Source organism: Phalacrocorax carbo, chromosome 3 (genome assembly GCF_963921805.1).
Source record: "Phalacrocorax carbo chromosome 3, bPhaCar2.1, whole genome shotgun sequence".
In the NCBI taxonomy this organism is placed as follows: domain Eukaryota; kingdom Metazoa; phylum Chordata; class Aves; order Suliformes; family Phalacrocoracidae; genus Phalacrocorax; species Phalacrocorax carbo.
Genome location: NC_087515.1, coordinates 65,778,884 through 65,799,381, shown reverse-complemented (window position 1 = coordinate 65,799,381; position 20,498 = coordinate 65,778,884). Strand labels below are relative to the sequence as shown.

At 38.8% G+C, this 20,498-nt stretch overlaps 1 protein-coding gene across 1 annotated transcript in view; it reads left to right on the top strand.

Annotated features, from left to right (window-relative positions):
• The first annotated feature begins 5,535 nt into the window (after positions 1 to 5,535).
• The window catches only part of PDE7B (phosphodiesterase 7B), a 176,329-nt gene continuing 161,366 nt past the window's right edge, over positions 5,536 to 20,498 (top strand). The window contains exons 1-2 of the mRNA XM_064447219.1: positions 5,536 to 5,718; positions 5,842 to 5,956. Coding sequence (XP_064303289.1) covers positions 5,936 to 5,956 — 21 coding nt within the window. The 5' untranslated portion in view covers positions 5,536 to 5,718; positions 5,842 to 5,935. The remainder of the gene's footprint in view (positions 5,719 to 5,841; positions 5,957 to 20,498) is intronic.

The window sequence follows — 20,498 nt, the reverse complement described above, 5'->3', positions numbered from 1 at the left end:
TGATGTATTAAATATTTATAAACACACAAGTAGCCTTCTGTCTAGGTGCTTTCTCCCTGGCCTTGATAGAAAATGTATTACCAGTAATACATAGATATTCATACCTAATTAATCTGTTGTTACTTAGGAACTTTCATTCCCCAGATCAGAAAGCACTCTTTACCTCTCCTACTGTGTAAATTTTCTTTTCCTTCAGTACACTACTGCTGCAGGCATCTAAAGCTCTGTACATGCCTAGTTTTCTGTTTCTGCCCTGTGATATAGGAGGCTGTTCACAAATCTACAGTCCTGACCCTCTGCGCAAATGCCCTCGTGTTCTTCCTTGCCAGGTAAATGTCTAAGGTCAGCCCAAATTTCCTGGGAATCCACTATTATAGCTGGGCTCAAATCACAACTTTTTTCCAAGCTGAGATTCCTGAACTGTATTTGAGTTGTAACAAATATTGTAAGAGAGGGATCTTTCTCCTTTGTATATGTCCTTGGCTTTGCACTGCTCAGGAAGAGAGAAAGCTAAAAGAAACAGAGTAATATACAGAAAGACCTTTTTTTTTAAATCAACATTTCAGATTAGAGCAGACGCTGAATGGAAAGGAGATTGGGAACTCTGATAGGGCATAGGGGACAGTTAGAGGAAAGTTATGTGCCAGAAACAGCTGAATTTCTAGATCATATTGGAAAAGATGTCTGACAATAGGTAGGTAGGGTCAAGGCAAGAAAGCCAGACAGAACAACGCATGAATGAGTTTGTGGGAGCTGGAGAGTGTACCCTTTGCAGACACCTTTCTCAGGAGGAGCGTAACCTTGTTATGGCAGCACTTTGTCAGATGAAGACAATCCCAGAGTCTAATCGTACACCAGCACACCAGCTTTTTGGCTCAGATAAATGACTATAGACCTACAGTCATATCAGCAATCTGTGTCCTCCTTTTGGGACCACCTCACTCTGAGTAACATCATGCCCTTACCTATCTCCATGATTGTCTGAGTCATACTGCCCTCTGCATCCTGGCCTTGGGTCATTCCAGGCAGCCCTGAACCTCAGCTAATCACCAGCTGAGAGCATCTTCTGACAGTTCACAAAGGCTGTCTGTATATACAGTGAAAATGTTGCACAGATCCCACGTGAAGAAAAGAACCACAAGAGAGTCTGATCCACAGACGGTGCTCTAAGGTTGCTTCCATCTGTTCATTGTATCTGTAACAAGATGAATGTCTAACTGAGGGCATTCATTTGTGTATGTCCTGTGCCAGTTTATTTACATCTAGTCACTATCCAGAGATTTCACATGATTCAGCCTGGAGAAACCTGTCTTAATAAGTTTTCCAACGGCAATATATGCACTGTAACATATAAACTCACTTTCAGGAGTAGTATATCAGTCATCCAGGGGTGAGACAAGCATAAACTTCCTTGACACTATGCTGATTTGACTGTGATTGTCCACTCCCTCTTTCGTTTTGTTGACTACAGAAGACTGTGCCTCTGCGCCAATTCTTTACCTGCTTTGTCCCCCAACAAAGCAAGCTGCAACAGACTTAGCAAAGGACAAATTTCATGACAGAGTCTTCAGCATCCTCAGACTTACATGTTCATGCCCTAAGGAAAAGCAGCAATACTTTTGGGAATTACTGTAACATCTACAATCTTGCATTTCAGAGCAATTTCAGGGGCAGCTGAGGAATGTGGAAAGGAAGAGTCAAGCATGAACTCATTTAGCAGTGGCAGCAACTTACAAAGGATGCATCTTTTTCCAATTCTCATTCCCACACTCTAAAACTGCTATACTGACCCAGATGTCTTTAACATCAATATGAAAAGCAATATGCTGTCCCATGCTAGAGCCCTTCCTAAAGATGGCCAGGGTAGAAATAAAGAGGTAGGAAGAAAATTGAAGGTATCTTAGGAAAAAGGCATCTTTTTGCCTGTCCATGCACAGTGCCTGCCATTCTGTCATGTCCAAAACCAATTTTTACTGGCTCCCAGATGAATTTTTTTCTTAAGTTTCAGAGAGTATGCCTGTGAATAAGGAGTGTGGTTTGGGCAAGGCAGTTTAACAGTCTCTCTAATATCCACGTTCCTTTCCAAAGACCACAGTGGAAGGGTTGAAGATTTGAGAAATGGAATGCCATCCCATGGTAGGAGATAGCATGTCTTGGTGTGCCACCTATGTTGAGAAGGGAGAATAGCTGAACAGAAATATTAAGGTGCCTCCAGTGCTAAGCCAGGACTATAAAAGGAAGTCAAATGAACTTAGTCAAGTAGGACTGCTCAAAAAGGCAGACTCATAAATTTGAGGGATTCCCAAATATACTCTAAATGCTTATTCTGGAGAGAATGAACGAAGGTGTCTTGAGTCCAGCTCAGCTCTTTTTCCAAGAGCTGCATAATTAAAATCTCCCATTATGGCCAAGTTCTGTGCTTCAGACAATCCTGCTCATTGCTAACAAAAGGAGTTATCCACTTGATCTGCCTGGATCTGCAGCAGATCCCCCAACAACGCCTATATGCTTTTCCTTTGTATTATCATTCAGACTTTCAATACATGTTTTCTGCTGCATTCTGAACATCTAAGTGAGATATGTGGCATAATCTCCTTCACCTTTTTCCCTCCTGTTGTTCCTGAACAAGCTGTGCTCTTCGGTATTAGTATTCCGGTCACATATACACATGACTGTACCTTACCAAGTTTCTGTTATGTCAGTTAAGTTGTAATTTTGATCTTGCATTAAGTTATCCACCTCCTTCTATAATTTTCTGTATGTTTTACATCAGTATAGAGACATCTATGCTGAGCATCAGTTGGCTTGCTTTCTTTTTTCTCCAGTGAAAAGTTCTCAATTTTTCAGCTTTTTTTGTCCAGGTCATGGTGGGGCATGTTTATTTGGACACTCATGTAACCAGCCTGACAGGATATTTTAGCACTCATCTGATCAGATTAGAAAATCTATGCTAAAATTTTTCCTTCTTTCTTTGTTAGATGGAGCCCATTTCTTATCAGCAGTCCTTCCCATCCCATCATGCAAGCACATGGTTGTGCTGAGGAAACCAAGGTCCTCCTTGTAACACTGTGCACAGCCATGCATTCTCTTTCCCATCCTTACATGCACGCACTCATTTAAGATTATCTTTGTCTAGGTAGAAACTGCAAACATAAGTGCTTCTAGGCCTCTCCATCTTTTCACCCAAGAAGCATCAAAAACCACAGTGACCACTTATTGTCAGAGGGCCACACGATTCCCGAAGGCTGAAGTAACCTCTAGCTTTTTTAGAAGAGAGATGATACGTATCTAAGACTTCGTGCAGAACTTGAATATACAAGGACCCTAATTCATGAAACACAATTTAATATTATTAAGAAGATTGATGATAAAATGCAGAAAATGGAAAAAATGGGGTCAGAATAGACATTCAGAACCCCCCTACTCTTACCTCTCTACTCCAGAGTAGGATCACCTATATCAAAACTGCTCATGAATGATGGTTGCCTAACCATACTTTTAAAAATAGCCAGTAATAGGACACTGCGGACTATCACAGCCTATCTATTTCAGTACTTTGCTCTCCTACTCCTACCTTTAGTTTTTGCAACTTCAGACAACTTTCTTCTGCTGCAATTTACTTATCCTAATAACCACAAATATGAAGAAAAATTTATTCCCCCCTTCTTTGCAAATTGCCTATATCTGTAGTGGTAAAATAAACAGAGCAGAACACATCCCCAGACGGTAGACCTTGATTATCTACAATGTCACGTTCCTAGAACGGGCCCTCACAGATTTTGGGCATTGCCCAAATCACTTCCCAAACACAGTCTGAGTCATATTACCAGCTCAGGTGCAACTATGTTGTCATGAAGGCTGTAAAAGTGTTTAAAGGCTTTAAAAGAGTTTAATGTCTCCAGGCCAAAGAACAAACTCTAGCATTGAAGCTTGTTTTTTTTTAGATAAATGTAACCTTTATATGGTTAGTAATTCTTATCAGCTGTCTTTTTTTGGACTAAACAATGACAATCTCAGCCTTTCTTCACAGACTCCAGATCATTCTCACTGGAACCCATATTGTTTTCAACTGATTCCCGAAACTGGTCCCTGAAGTGCAATTCCCAAAGTGCAATACTCAGCTACCCCCTCACCAATGCTGAGTGAACACGAACATGATTATTTTCTGTGTACTGCAAATAATATTCCTATTTATGCATTCCAGATTGCTTCACACAGTTCTCTAAGTACAGTTGGATGAACTTAATGAGCTCTAATTGATTTTGCAAATCTCTAACATATTTAATACTTTTAAATACATTATTCCAGCATTGACAGCACCATATCCGTTTGCATTTGTTGCTGAAGCTGATTACATTAGCAGTGATAGCACAGGCAGACTTTTCAGTGGGAAAAATATCATTAAATATTTTGGCCTCTCCAGAGTAAATTTCAGTAGCATCAGTTGGTGGTCATGGAGAAGCTCCTATTACTTCTACTATTTTTGTACCTGTTCTGTGGATCATTGATAAATTTCTTTTTCAAGAGCTGTCAGCCTATCCACTTTCAAAACACATATATGTGTTTTTAAATTAAATATTAGACTGTTAAGACATTTTTAGGAATTAACTCTGCCACATGAAACAATCTCTTTGAAAGGAATCCCTAGAAAAGCAAATCAGTAAAATGAAAATTATGATGATAACTAAACACTTATCATTGACATCTGACCTCCTATCAATTACGTTGTGCTGTTGTGGCCTCTGCTGCCCATGCTAATTGACCGTGATGTACGTCACTTGTTTTTTGAAGCTTCAGCTGGATAGCTTCTCTGTTGACAAAGATGCAGCGCTACGGAAAGCAAAGAGGCTTTACCATTGCCTCTTGCGTTTTGACATGGACTTTGGTATGAAATAAGAGCCTGCGTGGTGGTCCACAGCAGAGCTTGTAGGCGAGCATGGCTGGGCTGTGATCTGCTGGTGGAACGGGTGTCTGTCCAGAGCAGCAGACCTTAAGAGTGACCGCATCAGTGACTGACACAGTAATGAAATAAGTTTGCCAATTTGCAGTATGGCTAGTGCTGACTGATAAAGTGATGTGTACAGTAGTCTCAGTGTTATCTCTTTCACCAGGTTTACACTGGCGTGACACCACTGAATTTAGAGAAGCAGTTCCTGATTTACTTCAGGGCAAGGGCAGAATCAGGTCTGGTTTTGCACCACAACCCATACAGGTAACAGCTCTCACTAGGAAACATATTGGGTATATTTAAGAACACTTCAAAATATATAAGCATTTTTACAGCCTTTCCCCATTTTGTGATGGTATTTTGGATCTTTCTGGTACCTCTTATTATAAAATACTTCTAAGCTAAATCCAGGACAGATAAATCATGACTCTGGTTTCTTTCGAGTAGGGTAGCCTGCCTAAATCACTGCCACATTCTTCCCATAGTACTCATTTAAAATTAATAGCACATGCAGAGGAAAAACTAAACCCTTTGACGTCACTCCTGAAATGAGGAAACATAAACAGAAAAGGCTTCACTCCACTGAGCTGACAGTGCCGGCGCGGATTGGTCTGCTCTCCCGCGCCTGTGGCAGTTGACAGCACCTCCCAGCCCTGCACGGCCTTCGGCTCGCTAACACAGGCAGGCAGACTGCAGCAAGCTCAGCTCTACCCCAGCCCTTACACTGGCAGAAAAGTGCACTCTCTTCCCGAGTCTTTTTGCTTCTTAAGGTGGTTTTATTGGCTGGGTTGGGGGACTTGGGGAGGTTTTCTTTTCTTTTTTTTTTCTTTTTAATTTTATTTTTATTTTTGTTTGCTGTTGTTACTTAATTCTATTCCTAATCCTGGATGCAGTTACTGGATTCTGCAGTACAAGTCTTCATGAACAAGCTGCACCGCTTAGAGATTTCACGGCATTCAAAGGTCACAGAACTGCCACTATGGTTAAATGTCTTGTTTAATGGTTGAGGTATGTACAGCAAATCTAAAAGAGGCAACATGATTATTTTTGAAGGGGAACTAAAATTGTGAGGGGGAGAGGGAGATAATACTATTATTTAGTGGAAAAGATTTTTACTGGTGATTGTTACTACAGCAACCGGTTTTTGAATTTCCTCCCTTTTTCTCTTTATTCAAACTAGATGAAAATTTTAACTTATGTTGATTTAACCATTTGATGGCAAAAAGAAGATTGCAGAAAGAATCTGTTGTTGTAGTCCTTTCTGACCCCACTGAGGAAAGTGTGATTGCTTTTTCTATATGTTTTCCTACTGCTCTATGGCAGGAGAGGAGACCTGGGACTTGGCTGGCTTAGATGAAGGGAGAAGAAAGCAGAAACTCGTTCTTATCCTGAGGGGGCTGCGAGTTTGTCTGAGAGTTACAGCAGAGAGAGAAGGAGTTGGAAATAAACAGATCAAGCTGAAAATAATATCAGCTTCATTTTTAGGAGTACACGTACCACATCATTTATTTTTTTTTTTTTTACTACATGCTAAGATTGCTTTACTTGATTTGGGTTCAGAAGTTCAAAATTAAGAAGCAGCCTGCACTTTGACTTATAAGTAGATCCTCAGTGGGAAGGGAGGGACCTGATCATCTTATATCAACGCCAGTTTTCAGATAGCTTTTGCTACTTAAACAGAGAAAAGTCGAAATTTGCCTGGAAGTTGAAGTAATGTAGCCTGATGTCTGTTTGATGGCATATAGGTTCAAATCATATTCGAGTTAGTGATCTGCCCTGAATGCCTATTCCAGTATTACAGTGGACAGTGTGTGCTGCAGGAAACGAAAGCAACTGCTAGCATAAAACTAACATTGTTTTCAGGAGTGTGATTCTAAAATACAAGAGGAGGAGCCACTTGTCAGAGCTCGTGTATGTATTGTGTATGAGTGGTCTTAAAAATAATTTCAGCCAGCACAGCCGATTTCAGTTGTTAATTGGATTAATATACAGGTATGCTCAATGACTGGCAATCTTCATATTTTCCCAATTTGTGAAATGAGAGTTTTTACAGCTCTGTTTTAGGGGTTGCTGTAGATATAAAGCCTCTGCAATTTGAAAATTTAGTTTAACTTTAAAAATCATACCTGAAAAAACAATTCATATAAAAAAGAACAGAACATGAGCACACCCCCCTCATGCAATGCACCTCAAAGGGTTACAAACATTGACTACACTAGGCTGAAGCATGCTAGCTTACGGACTGCAAAAATATTAGCTCTGAAATGCAGAGGATGTGAGATGTGCTGTGAATGGACAATTGCTATTCTGCAGTGCCTAGTGGGAAAACAAGGACTTTGTGTATCGCAAATGCATAACTGCAGCTCCTCCATTTCCTTTGCTGTATCTCCACTGGTGACTGCAGAAACAAAGAGGCTTGTCACAGATAAACTCTTTAGTGCCCCATCTCTTTTGAGATACTTGAGGATATTTTTTTATACCATCCAACAATCCAAAGTCCAGCTTTGTTAGCTGAACTGATTCTGTAATCTCCTTGCCGTTCTGTTCTCCCCAGCCTTCCTAAAAGTCTTACTACGTGAGCTGCCAGCTGTTTCAAAAACTAAAGCACTGATTCTCTAGCGCCAAGTTTAGAAAGGTTAATATAGTATTTGTTAGATTATTAATTAGTAACTTTGACTAAGGGGAACCCTCAGTCTATAGGGTCTACAGCCTGTTCTGTAAGGAACACCCCTGTAACTACATGAAGATATCCACATTTCCAAAAGGTAATCTAGAAGACATTTGTTTATAATAATTTCCTACAATTAAATTATTCACTTTTGATAAACATTTTTTTAGAGAAGTGTAGTTTTTAAGCTGTGTAATCTACATTCTGCTGCACCTCTGTTTCGTAGCAACTACTGCTGGTGATACTAATAGTAAATATGGTAAGTGGACTTCAGCTGAAGAAATGACAGTTTTTCTACTTTATTAAGAAAAGTTTATCTGCAATGCTTTCTCTGAACATTCTCAATTGAGCATCAAGAACAAAATACAATTTAAGGTTGGCCTCTCTGCAGAGGATGAAATGCTTACTGAAATTTGCAGTCACATTGTCTCAAAAAAAAAAAAGTCTGTATTGCAGAAGTTTCAAGTGATATGAATGGCTGCTCATTCTGAGTTTATTTCTGTAGGGCAGACAAGACTTGTCACCAGTGAAGTTCTAGGGATTCCAGCAGAACAAGGCATACTCGCTGAGTCTGATCCAATGTATTGCAGATCACTTTTTAAAATTATGTTTAATCCTGTAAACTAGTACATAAATATACCATTATAGCAACAGCTGTTTCCTCCCCTTCCTCCTGCTTATGTGCTTTTCCCTTCTCAAATCCAGCCCTCTGCTTGCCCTTACCAGACCTCTAGGTAGGTCATTGAAGCAGACATTTTCCAGTGCCTTCATTGAAATTATCAAGTATAATTGAGGCATTCAATCATACACAATCCCTTTTCACTCACCCCATGGTTCTTCTACCAATAGGTAAAGGATATTTTAATGAGAAACAGTCCAAAAATTTATATTTTATGATGTATATATGATTTTCTTGTACTTTTTCAGTCTCATAGGGAAATAACTTCTCCGTACTGGCAATTTCCATTATAGGACCTGTATGAAGCAGAAATGCCACCTACTAACCAAGCCGTTACTGTCAATAGACTAAAACCTGACACCTCTTTATTTAATCATAAGAAACGTTTAAGACCTACTCTGTCCAGTAATCAGGCTAAATATATGGCCAAAAGCTCTTGATGCATTTGGGCTAACAGAAAAACAAATCTTTTGGGGCAGTCAGGCAGACGCCCCATGTAAATGAGCATTCTTAGCAACTCGCTTTTCTTCATCTTTTCCCCATTTTCATGCTTGAAATTATTACAGCGCTCCATGTGTTTGTCACAGGGTGAAAGTGAAAGGGACAGCTGGGGTCCTACCAGCTGCCAGAAAAAAAATTGAGTGTTTTGTAATGAAATGATGTCTCAGTATTCCTCCTCCCACATGGGTGGAAGATGGGGCTCCCTATATTGGAATTAATGCATTTATTTTTCTTGTTCTTCAGCCAGAAAGTAGGCTTACCCTTGGAGGGACATCAGTTTTTACACTTTCAGTGAAACACTGGCTTTAAATCTTGTGCGAAAATTGCACTTTTCAGTCACAAGCTTCAGGATGTGGAACCGATGTTATTTAAAGTTTATACCCTGGGGGGACTCAGATACAGATGTACAGCAGTGTTCAAAAGCAGTTCAGAAGTTTTGATGCTTTTTATTTCTCTGGTCAACTCTTTAGCATCAATTTAGGCAGGTCTGAAATTTAGTTTTGTGTAAACACTAGAGAGAATGTATTTGTTGTATTTAAGACAATTTATTTAATTAATTTATAGAAATTTAAAATGCAAAGTCAACTTTGGAAAGATTTTCTAGCAAAAAGAATTCTTCTGTGTCTTCTGAAAATAGTTTAGAGCACTTTTTAATTCTATTTGTACTATTTTTCTTACTACAGTACAATTCAAGAAAATTGCATTAGAAAACAATATTTGAACCTCTGAACTTACCATTTCTGCTTTTCTGTAACAGACTGTAGGATTCAGGAGATACATTGCTACGGTTCACAGTGCTCAGATCTGGACTAGTGATAGCTATCTGTTTTAAAACCTCCAGTTTTAAAGTGGAAAATTAACAAATCAGAGCCAGATCAGATAGAAGAGAGAGCAGTTCCAGAAGCCAGACTTCAGTGGCAAAACTGTGAGTGAAAAGCTTGGGGTAGAGGCAGTTCTCAGAAATCAACGATCAAATGTTAAACATTTCTTTTGCACACATTTAATAGTAAGGTATCTGCAGTCCATCAACGCTGTAATTTTGAGATACATTTTTCATTTGTTCTGTTCTTAGAAAGTGAAAAATCTATAGCTAACATTTTACTATGTAAACAGTGTTGAACTATAGAAATTAAACTAATGAAAGGGCCCTATTGAGTTTGATTTTCTTATTTCATTCTTCCTCCCAGTGGGATCTGTGAGTAAGGATGGATGAGAACTCTGTTTAGCTACTTATTAAAGCCACATAGTCTTATGGTGGTATATGATATGCTTCTGCTAGCTTACTGTCCAGCCAAATAAGACATCCAGGTTGCCTGAATGGATAAACATAGCTGGTGACCTCTTCCTCTTAATAGGTGGGCATGAGCAGTTAGGATTCTCCTGGTCACGCAGAGAGAAAGATTTCTTATAGTTTAGCTAAAGAAGAGTTGCATGCAGACAAAACCAGAAAGATTTATATCTCTTTGAGTAGGTTATTTTAAAAATAAGAAACAAATATTTAGAAGAAGGTAGTTGCAGGGGTATTTTTTTTTCTGTAGCTGGTAGGTTTATACTAGTTTCCCACAAAAATTTCTGGTATGAGAAAACTCACCAAATAATATCTCACTATGGCGTGTGTTAATGCTGGCAGCATAAAGTTTTTAAAAGTAGAGCACCGAATATCCTGTCAAACTAAGTTTAGCTAATAGTCACAGAGGCATAAAAACACACTTGTCTGTGGGGCAACTGCTGTCAGGCCCTGTATACAATTTTCTGCAAGGTTGTTTGTAGCAGAGCCTATGATACTAACCCATCTGTATGTAGGAAAGAAGTTTTGAAAAGGACAATCATTACCTTTCCAAGAATAAAGTGGGAAGTAGGCATGTTTTGACTGAATATGCAGCAATTCAGAGATGGCTCAGAGAAATATACATCTGTAAAAGTGAAATTAAGAAACCTCAACTTCAGCTAGAGATCTGGAGGATGATGTTGGGCTACCATGTTATCACTTCTGCTCCCTTTGGGATTTGCCTTTTACTCCTTCTGAAAGAAACGGTCTGTACTCTCATGTTCTTATTCCCTTTCTTTCCCCCTGCTCAACCTTTTTCTCATGGCACACTTCCTACAGTGCTTGTGAGACTGGCTAAGCCCTGGGGCTTGTCCTAATATGGGGTGGCAGAGCTACCGTTAGTGTGCAAGGACTCATCCCTTGGAAAGATGACGATTCCCAGGTCATTGCTGTGCTTTAGAAACGAATACATATTGACAAGAAATGCCGTAGTACTTTCCCAATAATTCAGCTGTCATCCAAAAGGTATTGCTATTTTCCCCTTTATGTAAGATGATCCTGGTATAGAACGAGAACTGGGATCTCTGCTTAGACAGCTGGAGAGGACAACATCTGCTTAATATTTCTGTAGAAAAGCACCAGTTTCCACAAGGAACTGAGGGTGTAGCAGTGCTGTAAGCTTCACTTACGTATGCAGCTGCACACTGAAGTACACTAAATATGGGCAACATCTGATGTTTGGTTTTGCCTTTCCCTCAATTTACCACTTACCCTTGGTTTTAAACCTCTGAGAAGGTTAGACAGAATGACAACTTGCTGTGTACCAGGCTGCTGGAAGGAGAGGACCTTACATAGACATCCAGAGAGAGATGAAAGCAGATGCACGAGGTCTTCATGGAGAAAGCACACTTCTGGCTTTATGTTAACTAACAACCATGTTGAAACAGGCTACTCCCCCTTTCTGTTTCAAATGTTTGGATATGACTTGGCTCTGTATTACTTATTCATAGGCATTTCTGGTTTGCATACTGCCATAATATCTGAGTGTCTATTAATAACAATGTTCAACTGGCATCAGAATGGCCATCATAAATTTAATTAGGCAGTGTATCTCCAGTTTAATCAATACAGTCATTAGAAGACTGTAAGACAGCCAGGAAAACAATAATTAGACCTGATTAATAAAGGAGAACTTGCACACATCAGCAAAGAAGAGGGAGCTTTGCCTGTTCAAGGCTTTGGAGGACAGTGAGTTGTTTTCTGCTTTAGCAGATCTGAGGACACTGTTATTGAAAAAATCCTCTTGAAAATGCCCTTACAATACTAAATAAAGTGGAAAATAATATACTGTAGAGAGACAACTACTGTCCTGAAAGTATATTTTTCAAATTCTAAAATTCTGTTATTAACAAAACCTTCATTTTCTTCAACAAACTGTAAGTGCCAGCTAGAAAGATAAAATTGGAATGTATTTCTTCACCAAGCAAATTCCTCAGGTGCACAGTTGCTTTGTTTTTGTAGGAGTGCTTTAAAAAGCAGAACGACTGAAAGATAAAAAGACTCAAATTGGATCAGTGTGTGAGAGTGTAAAATGGTATGGTTCCACTGAGATTAATAGACTCCATCAATTTATATCTGTAAAAGATCAGACCCGAGGAGCTTTCCGGTCTTACAAGCACTCCTCTCCACCTGTTAGATCAGATTTTAGACTCATTAGCCTCTCTTCATACCTGTTTCATACCAGTTTTCCACAGTTTCCTCAGCATTGCACTACCATCAGGCTGCTTTTGATGGCTCCACAGAAGCTGCAATGCATTCTTTCCCTTCCATCACCCCCTAAACCTCACTTATCATTTACCAGATTTTATTTGAAATCACAAGCTCAGGGTTATTTTTTAGCTCATGTGCTAGCATCTGCAAAAGTGTATATATTTTTAACACACAGGGGCTGATCTCGTTCGTTTTCAGTACAGCCCATGACCTGCTTCAATGACACAGCTATGTAAGTAATAATTTTAAAAGCTGAGGAATAACAGGGAAATAGAAATTTTGTCTAGGGACCAACATGTACTGCACTGTATCACAAGAAATTTTTCTTGCAGTAAGGCTGTAACATCCTGTCTCTTTGAACTACGAAACTATATAACAATAATACCCACTACTAAATTATAACCTCTGTAATAGTATGGTAACAAAAACCAGTGCAACATGAGGATTTTGAATGAAGTTCATGCTATATATCATCATCGAAGCTGATAGAATTGGTCAAGCTTTCAAAAAAGCTCAAATTCACTTTAGTCTCTAAATGAAATGGCCAGATCTGAAAAATTGCTGTGCACAAGAGCTTGCCTGGGAAATGTTTTCCCATTCTACCCTGAACAGAAGTAGCCAACAGCCTGTGGTTAGTGCTCTCAAGAGGGTATGGGAGAAAAACATTCAAGTTCCCTCTCTGCTTGTGTTGGCTTTCTTAGGGTGGGTTACCACTGCAGTGTCCCCCAAGGGTTGAACTCTGTGTTCACGGCGCCTGGCAGACAAAGCCCACAACCCACTGCCCCACGCTGAGCCCCAGCATGAAACCAGAGCTTCTCCCTGCTGAAATGGCACATGAAGGTTGTTTCAGGCAGATCTCCACCTGCAGCTCCTGGAGTTCTGTCCTGAACCTGAGAAACCTTTCTAATGGGCATTTTCTCTGAATAGGCACCTCCTCCCAAACAGCTTTTGTTCCAAGAAATTGTTGATTTTAAGAGGAAAGCCTGGATGTATTTTGAGGGGAAAAAAATCTCACCACTACTACAGAATTCCCACCTTGCTTGTGAGGACTGAGGGGCACAGAGACTTTGCTTGCTTTGGGTGCCTGCTAGTGGGCAGAGGTGCCTGAAAACCTGGTTCCAATTCAGTGACCATTTTGTAAAGTCTGCTTAGATCTTTTTATTTTACAGTGCCTGACTTGAAAGCCCAAAGGTCACTGGAGCTTTGAATTTCCAAATCTTTCAGCAATCCTCTTTTCACCCTTTTTCCAGTAGACCTAGTACTACTTTTGTTTCTTATTTTGAAAATAAGAGGGGAAAAAAAGAACACTCCATGCTTTATTTATGTGATACTTATATAGTGCTGAAGAGATTATTTCTTCATGTTAAGATTTCCTTGTAGTGGTTACAATTTGTCATCTGTGAAACACACTTGCTTTAAAAAGAGGCTTACACATGCACCACAGATGTATTATTCTTCTCCTCATCCTTCCCCCAAATTTAGCCCTTTAGGGCTTCTCTAGCAGAGTAAAAGAGTGTGGAATTCTGTTTGGGTTTTTATTTTTCACTTAAATACCATAGCAAATATTATTCTAAATCCAATAATATGAGAAAGGGAGGATTATAATGTCAGCTGGTCAGAAAGCCTCTTGGGGGACAGCCTCATGTTCATCTGGACCACCTAATACATGACTGCCGCTTGGTCTCACTACATCAGAATTTTTAAATTGGTATTCACAGTTTAGTTTAAAAACCCACAAAGCATCACTTGGCTAATCCTTTTTTGATTTTTAATCATGTTTGCTACTAATGTGAACAAGCCTGAGCTGAATTCTGTTGTTTTCTAAATATCAGTAGAAACTATTTCACATTTCATGAAAGAATAAAGCAAAAAGCTTTTAATGTCTGTGTTTGGCATTGCACCTTTTTATGATAGCTGATGAGCATTAATTTGCAAATAAGCAAACCATTCTCTAAAAAAGTCTTAAAAGGTCCAGATGTTTAAAATATAGAAAAGAATTAGCACAGAGGTCTCAGTGCTATGTAGCCACCCTTTAATTGTCATCTGTTGACAGTACTTTGACAGTTGACCTTCAACTCTGATTTTAGGAGACCTTCAAAAGCCTCTGAGCTACTTTCTCAATTTCAAGAGCCATTTTTGAAAGATTAAATTAAAGGGGCATTTCTTCTTTTTGGCTCTCTGTTACCCTCATTTTCTCCTGAGAATGCTTGTCTAAAACTTACCTTTTCACCACACTGATTTATAGGTTCTGGCATGGGAAGTAATGCTGTTTTTCCTAGTAGCAGACAGAAAATTAGTCACAATCTGCTGTTAACAACTTCTTCATTACCTAAACTGTTTTACACTTTATTAAGTTCAACATAAGCAAATCTAATGCCTTTGAACAAACCAGGGAGTTCTTGTCCATGTTGCAAATATACGAGACAATAATTAATTTATAAAAGTCACCATTGTAAGTCAGCCTTTGTGGCAAACTGGCATCTCGATTATGATAGCACTGAATTCTGCAGAGAAGTGCCACTTGAGTGCAGCAGAGAGAAAAAATTGTTTCAGCTAATTTACATTAAAAAGTCATATATGAATAATACTGTCAACACAGTTGCCCTTGTGGTTCCTGGTGGGAGACGAGATTCAACGTATTCTACCCCCACATTTGACACAATACAGATTTGTCTGTGCTGGCAACAAATAATCGGCACTGTAGAGAATAATAGGGTGGTTCTGACATATATGATGGCTGTAGATTTCAGTGACAAGAAGATCAGGAAAGCTTTTATGAAGAGTCAGTCCACCACTAGATGTTTCTACCAAAATCACCAGCAGTGGTGCAATTTTCAGCTGATCCCTTATATTGCCCTCGCTGCCTTTCACAGTCAAGTACCTGCTGAGCACACAGGTGGTTTACTAACTGATGTTCCTCTCCGTCTTGCCCATGAACCTCAGGCAGTGTTCCTGCAGTCCCTCTGGGCTGGAAGACGAACTCATTGGAAATCTTTTACATCCACTACTGTTCAGACATACAAAATAATTTTCTCTAACTCATAAGCATGTGTGTTTTCTTTTTCCTTAAACTCTTGACCTTTCGCTCAATGCAGTATTTCCACTCCTGTCCATATTTAATATTACATTCACAGCAGCTGCTTGCTACTTCTAAAAACTTCCCATTTTTTTTCTTTTCTCACTTTTTTGAAATTCTCCTTTTTGTCTTTGGAGAGTAGAAAACCAAAGACCAGAAAATTTACTTATTACTACATTTAAGGATAAAGAATACTATACCTAACCATTTTTAAAAATTGAAGTATCAAAGGAAAGAGAATCTTTTACCTTCTGATTGTGGACCATTACAACTACACTGTCCTTCTGAACTCTGAGCAGATCCTTACAGGATGTCCCTAAGGCAAAAGGGGAAGGTACACCCTCGGCTATCACGAAACATCAGAAAAATTTCTGATTATGATTGATAACAAAGTGAAAGGTAGAAAGGCAAGCAGAGATGGTCTCAGAGACTTTGGATCCCGGACAGGAACATGATATCATGTTCAGAGTCATACCAAATGAAATGCTAGCCTAGGAAAAATTGTATTGAGCTAAGAGATTATTTAAGGCTGTTGCCTGTGTTGCAAAGTGCGTGGCAGTATCAGCAGAGTATGAAAATGTTGCATGTACCAAGTTAGTCAGATCAGTAAGACTCATTTAAGTAAGACACCTCTACTCCCCACAGATAAAAACTCAGGAAGCACAACTGTATTAAAGGCTGGTTTTTGGAAATGGCTTCTCTATCTGTACATAAATATCTTTTAAGAGTTGGAGATTCAAGCTTTTGTCACTCCAGATTTTCTAACTCATAAAACTATTTTTTACTACCTCAGGAATTATTTAGTGTTTATATATAATATTTAGGTCTTCTATTCTCTGTGTATGAATCTAGTTATTTGACTGCAGAACAACCAAACATTTGTATAAGCAGTTTATGTTAACAGAGTCTTCTATTCTACTATGGAAATTTGCTATTTCATAAGTGAATAATTTGTTATGGAAAATGACTCTGTATCCTAGCGATCTCGAGTTCTTCCTACACTGATAGAATAACTTCAAGCATCTATTTGATTTCTTTTTTTTTTAAACTGTAAAGATTAAGGGTTCAGTTCACCTACCCTAAGCACACTGAGTGCAAACTGTACCCGGCTCCCGTGAACCAAAGCACAGACTCATTTTAGCAGGCAGAGTGGAAAACTTACATACCCTGGAACTATAGGCACCCCCACAGCAGAGACTGCTAAACTGACTGATCCCAAAGCTCTGCTAACAGTGCACCTTTCCTCAGCATCACTTGCCACATCCAAGGCTGCGTGCGACCAGAATCTCCCTCAGAGCATTTGTCATCTCTGACCCAAAAGCCCTGGCTCTGCTTCACATTGTGCAGGCAAAGCGTGGGTAGATAGTGAGTGAAAGGGTGGAGAAGGAAGAAAGGACAAGGGGTGGATACCGAGAAGGACAGGGGAAAATCGCACTGTATCTTGCTATCTTAAACATCTGTAATAATGCACCTTCCTGCACCCAATACTGACAATAAAATTGCTAATAGTAAGTCAATTTCATTACTGTTTCTCCTTGTTTCCACCAAGTCTTGATCTTTTGACTTTGAATATTTCTACACTGGCTGGCCATAGAAATACTTAATCTGTTCAGTGTCATGGTACTCAGGGGCTTGAGTCCGGCTTTACACTGATTTCTTTACGACGTTTGACTGCACGATTCTTGTGACATAAAGACTGTTTCCAGCATCAGGACAAAGGTTGTGTCTATAGAAGACATCTCTGTGAAATTTCAAAATGAGCTGCCAAGAAACTGAGGATAATTATTCCTCAACACTTCCCTTTCCAACTGCAAGATACATTTCTTCCAATTTTTCAAAAAAATCATCACATGGCTAAAAGAGAATAATTGAGACAACAAATCACATATACAAGAACTACAATCCTATTTATTGTGTACTGGGAAGTATTCATCTTTTATGATGAGAGATAAAATAGGAAAAAATCTGAGAAAAGTATTGGAAACTTAAAGGTTTGACTTTTAGAACCAAGAAGCAATGAGTATCATTATTTATTTACTTCAGAACATTTATTAACCTCACTGGTTCAGCCTGTAGCATCTTATTACGTGCAAATATCTGCACCATTCACACATTCTTTGAGGATTTATTATGGCAATTTTACTTAACATGTTAAAGAAAAATATGATGGCACTACCTGCCAAAAATGTATTCCACAACAACAATAATATGGCCATATATTTTTTTTTTCATATGGAGAATGGAGTTTTAAATACTCTGAATGTCTTAGATCTCTAACAATGTATTTAATCATGGGAATATCTTTGCATATAGGAGTGTTTGAATACAGAGCAAATGCCAAAGTCTCTGCAGGTCTTGACAATACCAGTTCAGAGGACCAGCAATTGATTACTCAATTATTATAACATTTTTAGAAATTCTATTAAATACTTATTTAATGGTTGCTTTGGAAAACTGACAGAATATATCTGGGGATTTGAAATATTTGTATATCCTTCTAAATCTTATAACAGCATTAAAAAATTCTAATTATGAATTGTTCGTGAGTTATTAAATACAGGGGTGGAAATAAAGTTAGGATCTAACAGAAACTCAGAAGATGAAAGATCAGATTTATGACTGGATGTTTAACCTGTCAAGGGGTCCTGAAAAACTGCACAGTACAGAAAACTTAGTAGATACAAACCAAAATCCCTTCTTATACATGCAAGGAGAAGTCTGCTTGGCTGTGTGGTAATCTTTGATATATGGAGGAGTGTTACATAAAGAAAGTAGTATTGTTTCCAGTTTTTGTATTCAGTTTATATCTGAATCTGATAACAAGAAAAATCCTGCTCTCCTGTTTTATCAATCTGGCCTTGCTGGATTATGTGTTTTACGTAAATCCTATGCTAACATTCTGGCAACTCATCTCCACTGCATTTTATTTTGAAGAGTGAAACCATCTAACAGTTCAAGTCTTTCTGGGATCTGCCTTATTCTTAATGTCTTCCTGTGTTATCTTTTATTCTGATATAACAAGGTTAATGCTGCAGTTACGTAGCCTTCACCATATCTCCCAACAAGCATTTGTTCATAAATAAATGAGTTTGGCAAAGTTATCTCATCTTCTTGTCACTAACACATCAGCAAATCAGGCTACACCTCTGTCTAGATTCCAGCCTACAGGCAGCTGAAATTATTGTAACTAATAGAATAACTTCTAGAAACTGTGGTGGTTGCTTTGCAATGGTTGCTTAGCTCTCCCTTGAAACACGCATATTCCTCTCTCACTGTTGCTCTAGCCTTTTTGTGCTTGTGCTAAATCTTCCGATGGCATCTTTCCCTTTAATTGATTGCCTTTTGCATCTTCTTGGCACCAAGTTATTTTCAGCAAGCTGTACTCACAGTGCTGGCAGCTGTCCTAGGGAAGCTGCTCTGCCTCGGTGGCATTTGGTACCTGGGAATTCCAGAGTAAGGAATGGGCAAAGGTTAACCTATGTTTTACATCACTCTTAGAAACATCAAACTAGACTATTAGTGTTTGACAACAAACAATGCATGAGGCCTCTAGGCTTTGTGGCCTGTCTCATTCTTTATTTTCTCTGTTCTTGTACCTCCATTCACACCAGACACATTGAAATATTACCTGTGTGTTATTCTTGTAATATCACCCTATGATGTAGGAAGTCTTGATAAAAGATGAAATTTGACACAGAATAGCTTAACTCCTAGGAAACAAACCAAACGCTCAATAAGATTGTGTTCTCCGACTTTTCCAGGCCTTTGCTGTTCTAATATTGTAAAAGACTGATTTTAGCCTGGAAGTTACTCTCGCTGTCTGTTGCAAAAGCAGACAAGCAGCAGCTTTTTTTGCACAGCAAAACTTCACAGAAAATTCTTTACAAATAGAAATATCCTGCCAAGAAGCAACAAATAACACAGAATGAATATACATATTTATCTGTTACTTAAAAATATAAAAGGAGGGCAACTCCGTTTCCACAATTTTATTTGTATAGCGAAGTTCTAATTGTACTTCTGCCTGCTGGGAGTTTAGTCTACAGACGTGTTTAGCTGTGTCTTCCACAGACTTCTGAAGGCTGTTTGTGAATCATGTGTGCTCCCTGATTTGCCTGCCCTCAGACCATTACTTGATGAGAAATCTGCCTGGCTGTGCCTCGCAGTGTAGGTAACAAGTCACCGGGCATGCCAAGTGGTGCTGTTCGTGGCCTTTGTTAGCTCTTGCTGGCTATCCCTGGGGACTGTTCTGCCCATGATAGGGGGGGCTGAGGTCTTCTGATATATCAGGGTATATCACTGCCCTTCATTAGTGGTGTCTACCTAATATTATTGAGAGGGGTGTTTCTTCCTGATGGGGCAGGTCCTGTACTAGTGAGTTAGGGTGGTCTGTTGAAGAACATTGTTTGCTGAGTAAACTCACAGATTAACATTCACTAAAATGAGGATGGAGAAAGGAATCGATAAAACAAATGCCAGGGGTGAATACAGAAAAACTGAAGTGGTGCCATTAAGTCAGACAGTGCCAGTGATTCCTCTTAGTACAAACTCAGTAGTCTTTGACTCGTACTTGTTCCTTCGATATAGGTCCTTAATACTAATACATAGAAAATCACAGATAACAATCTCAATTTTCTCTGTTTTAAATGAGGAAAAAAATTACGCTGCTTTCTTTTCTCAACCATACCTGGAAAGGAGTTGGTTCCCTAAAATATAAGGTTTTCTAAAAATTGTATGAAAGTATCTGTAAGAAGTAAAGATTTAAAGCAAGTACCTTAATATAAAAATACTGTCATTTAAAAAAAAGATATATTCAAGTCAATACTGTGATTAGCTAGGCTTCCAGACCTACTTAGAGAGGTTCTTATTAAATATTTATAAATGGATTTGTTACTTACAGTAGAAAAATAATTTAGAATGCAAACAGGAATCTTTACATGAATGAACTGAGCAGAAATCTTTTAAAAACGAGTATCGCTAGGCATAGGTTCAATACCACAAGAAAAAAATCACCAATCCATAACATCCTTCTCTAGTACAACATGCAGGGAACCTAAAGCGCTGATTTTCAAGTACAAACAGATTCCA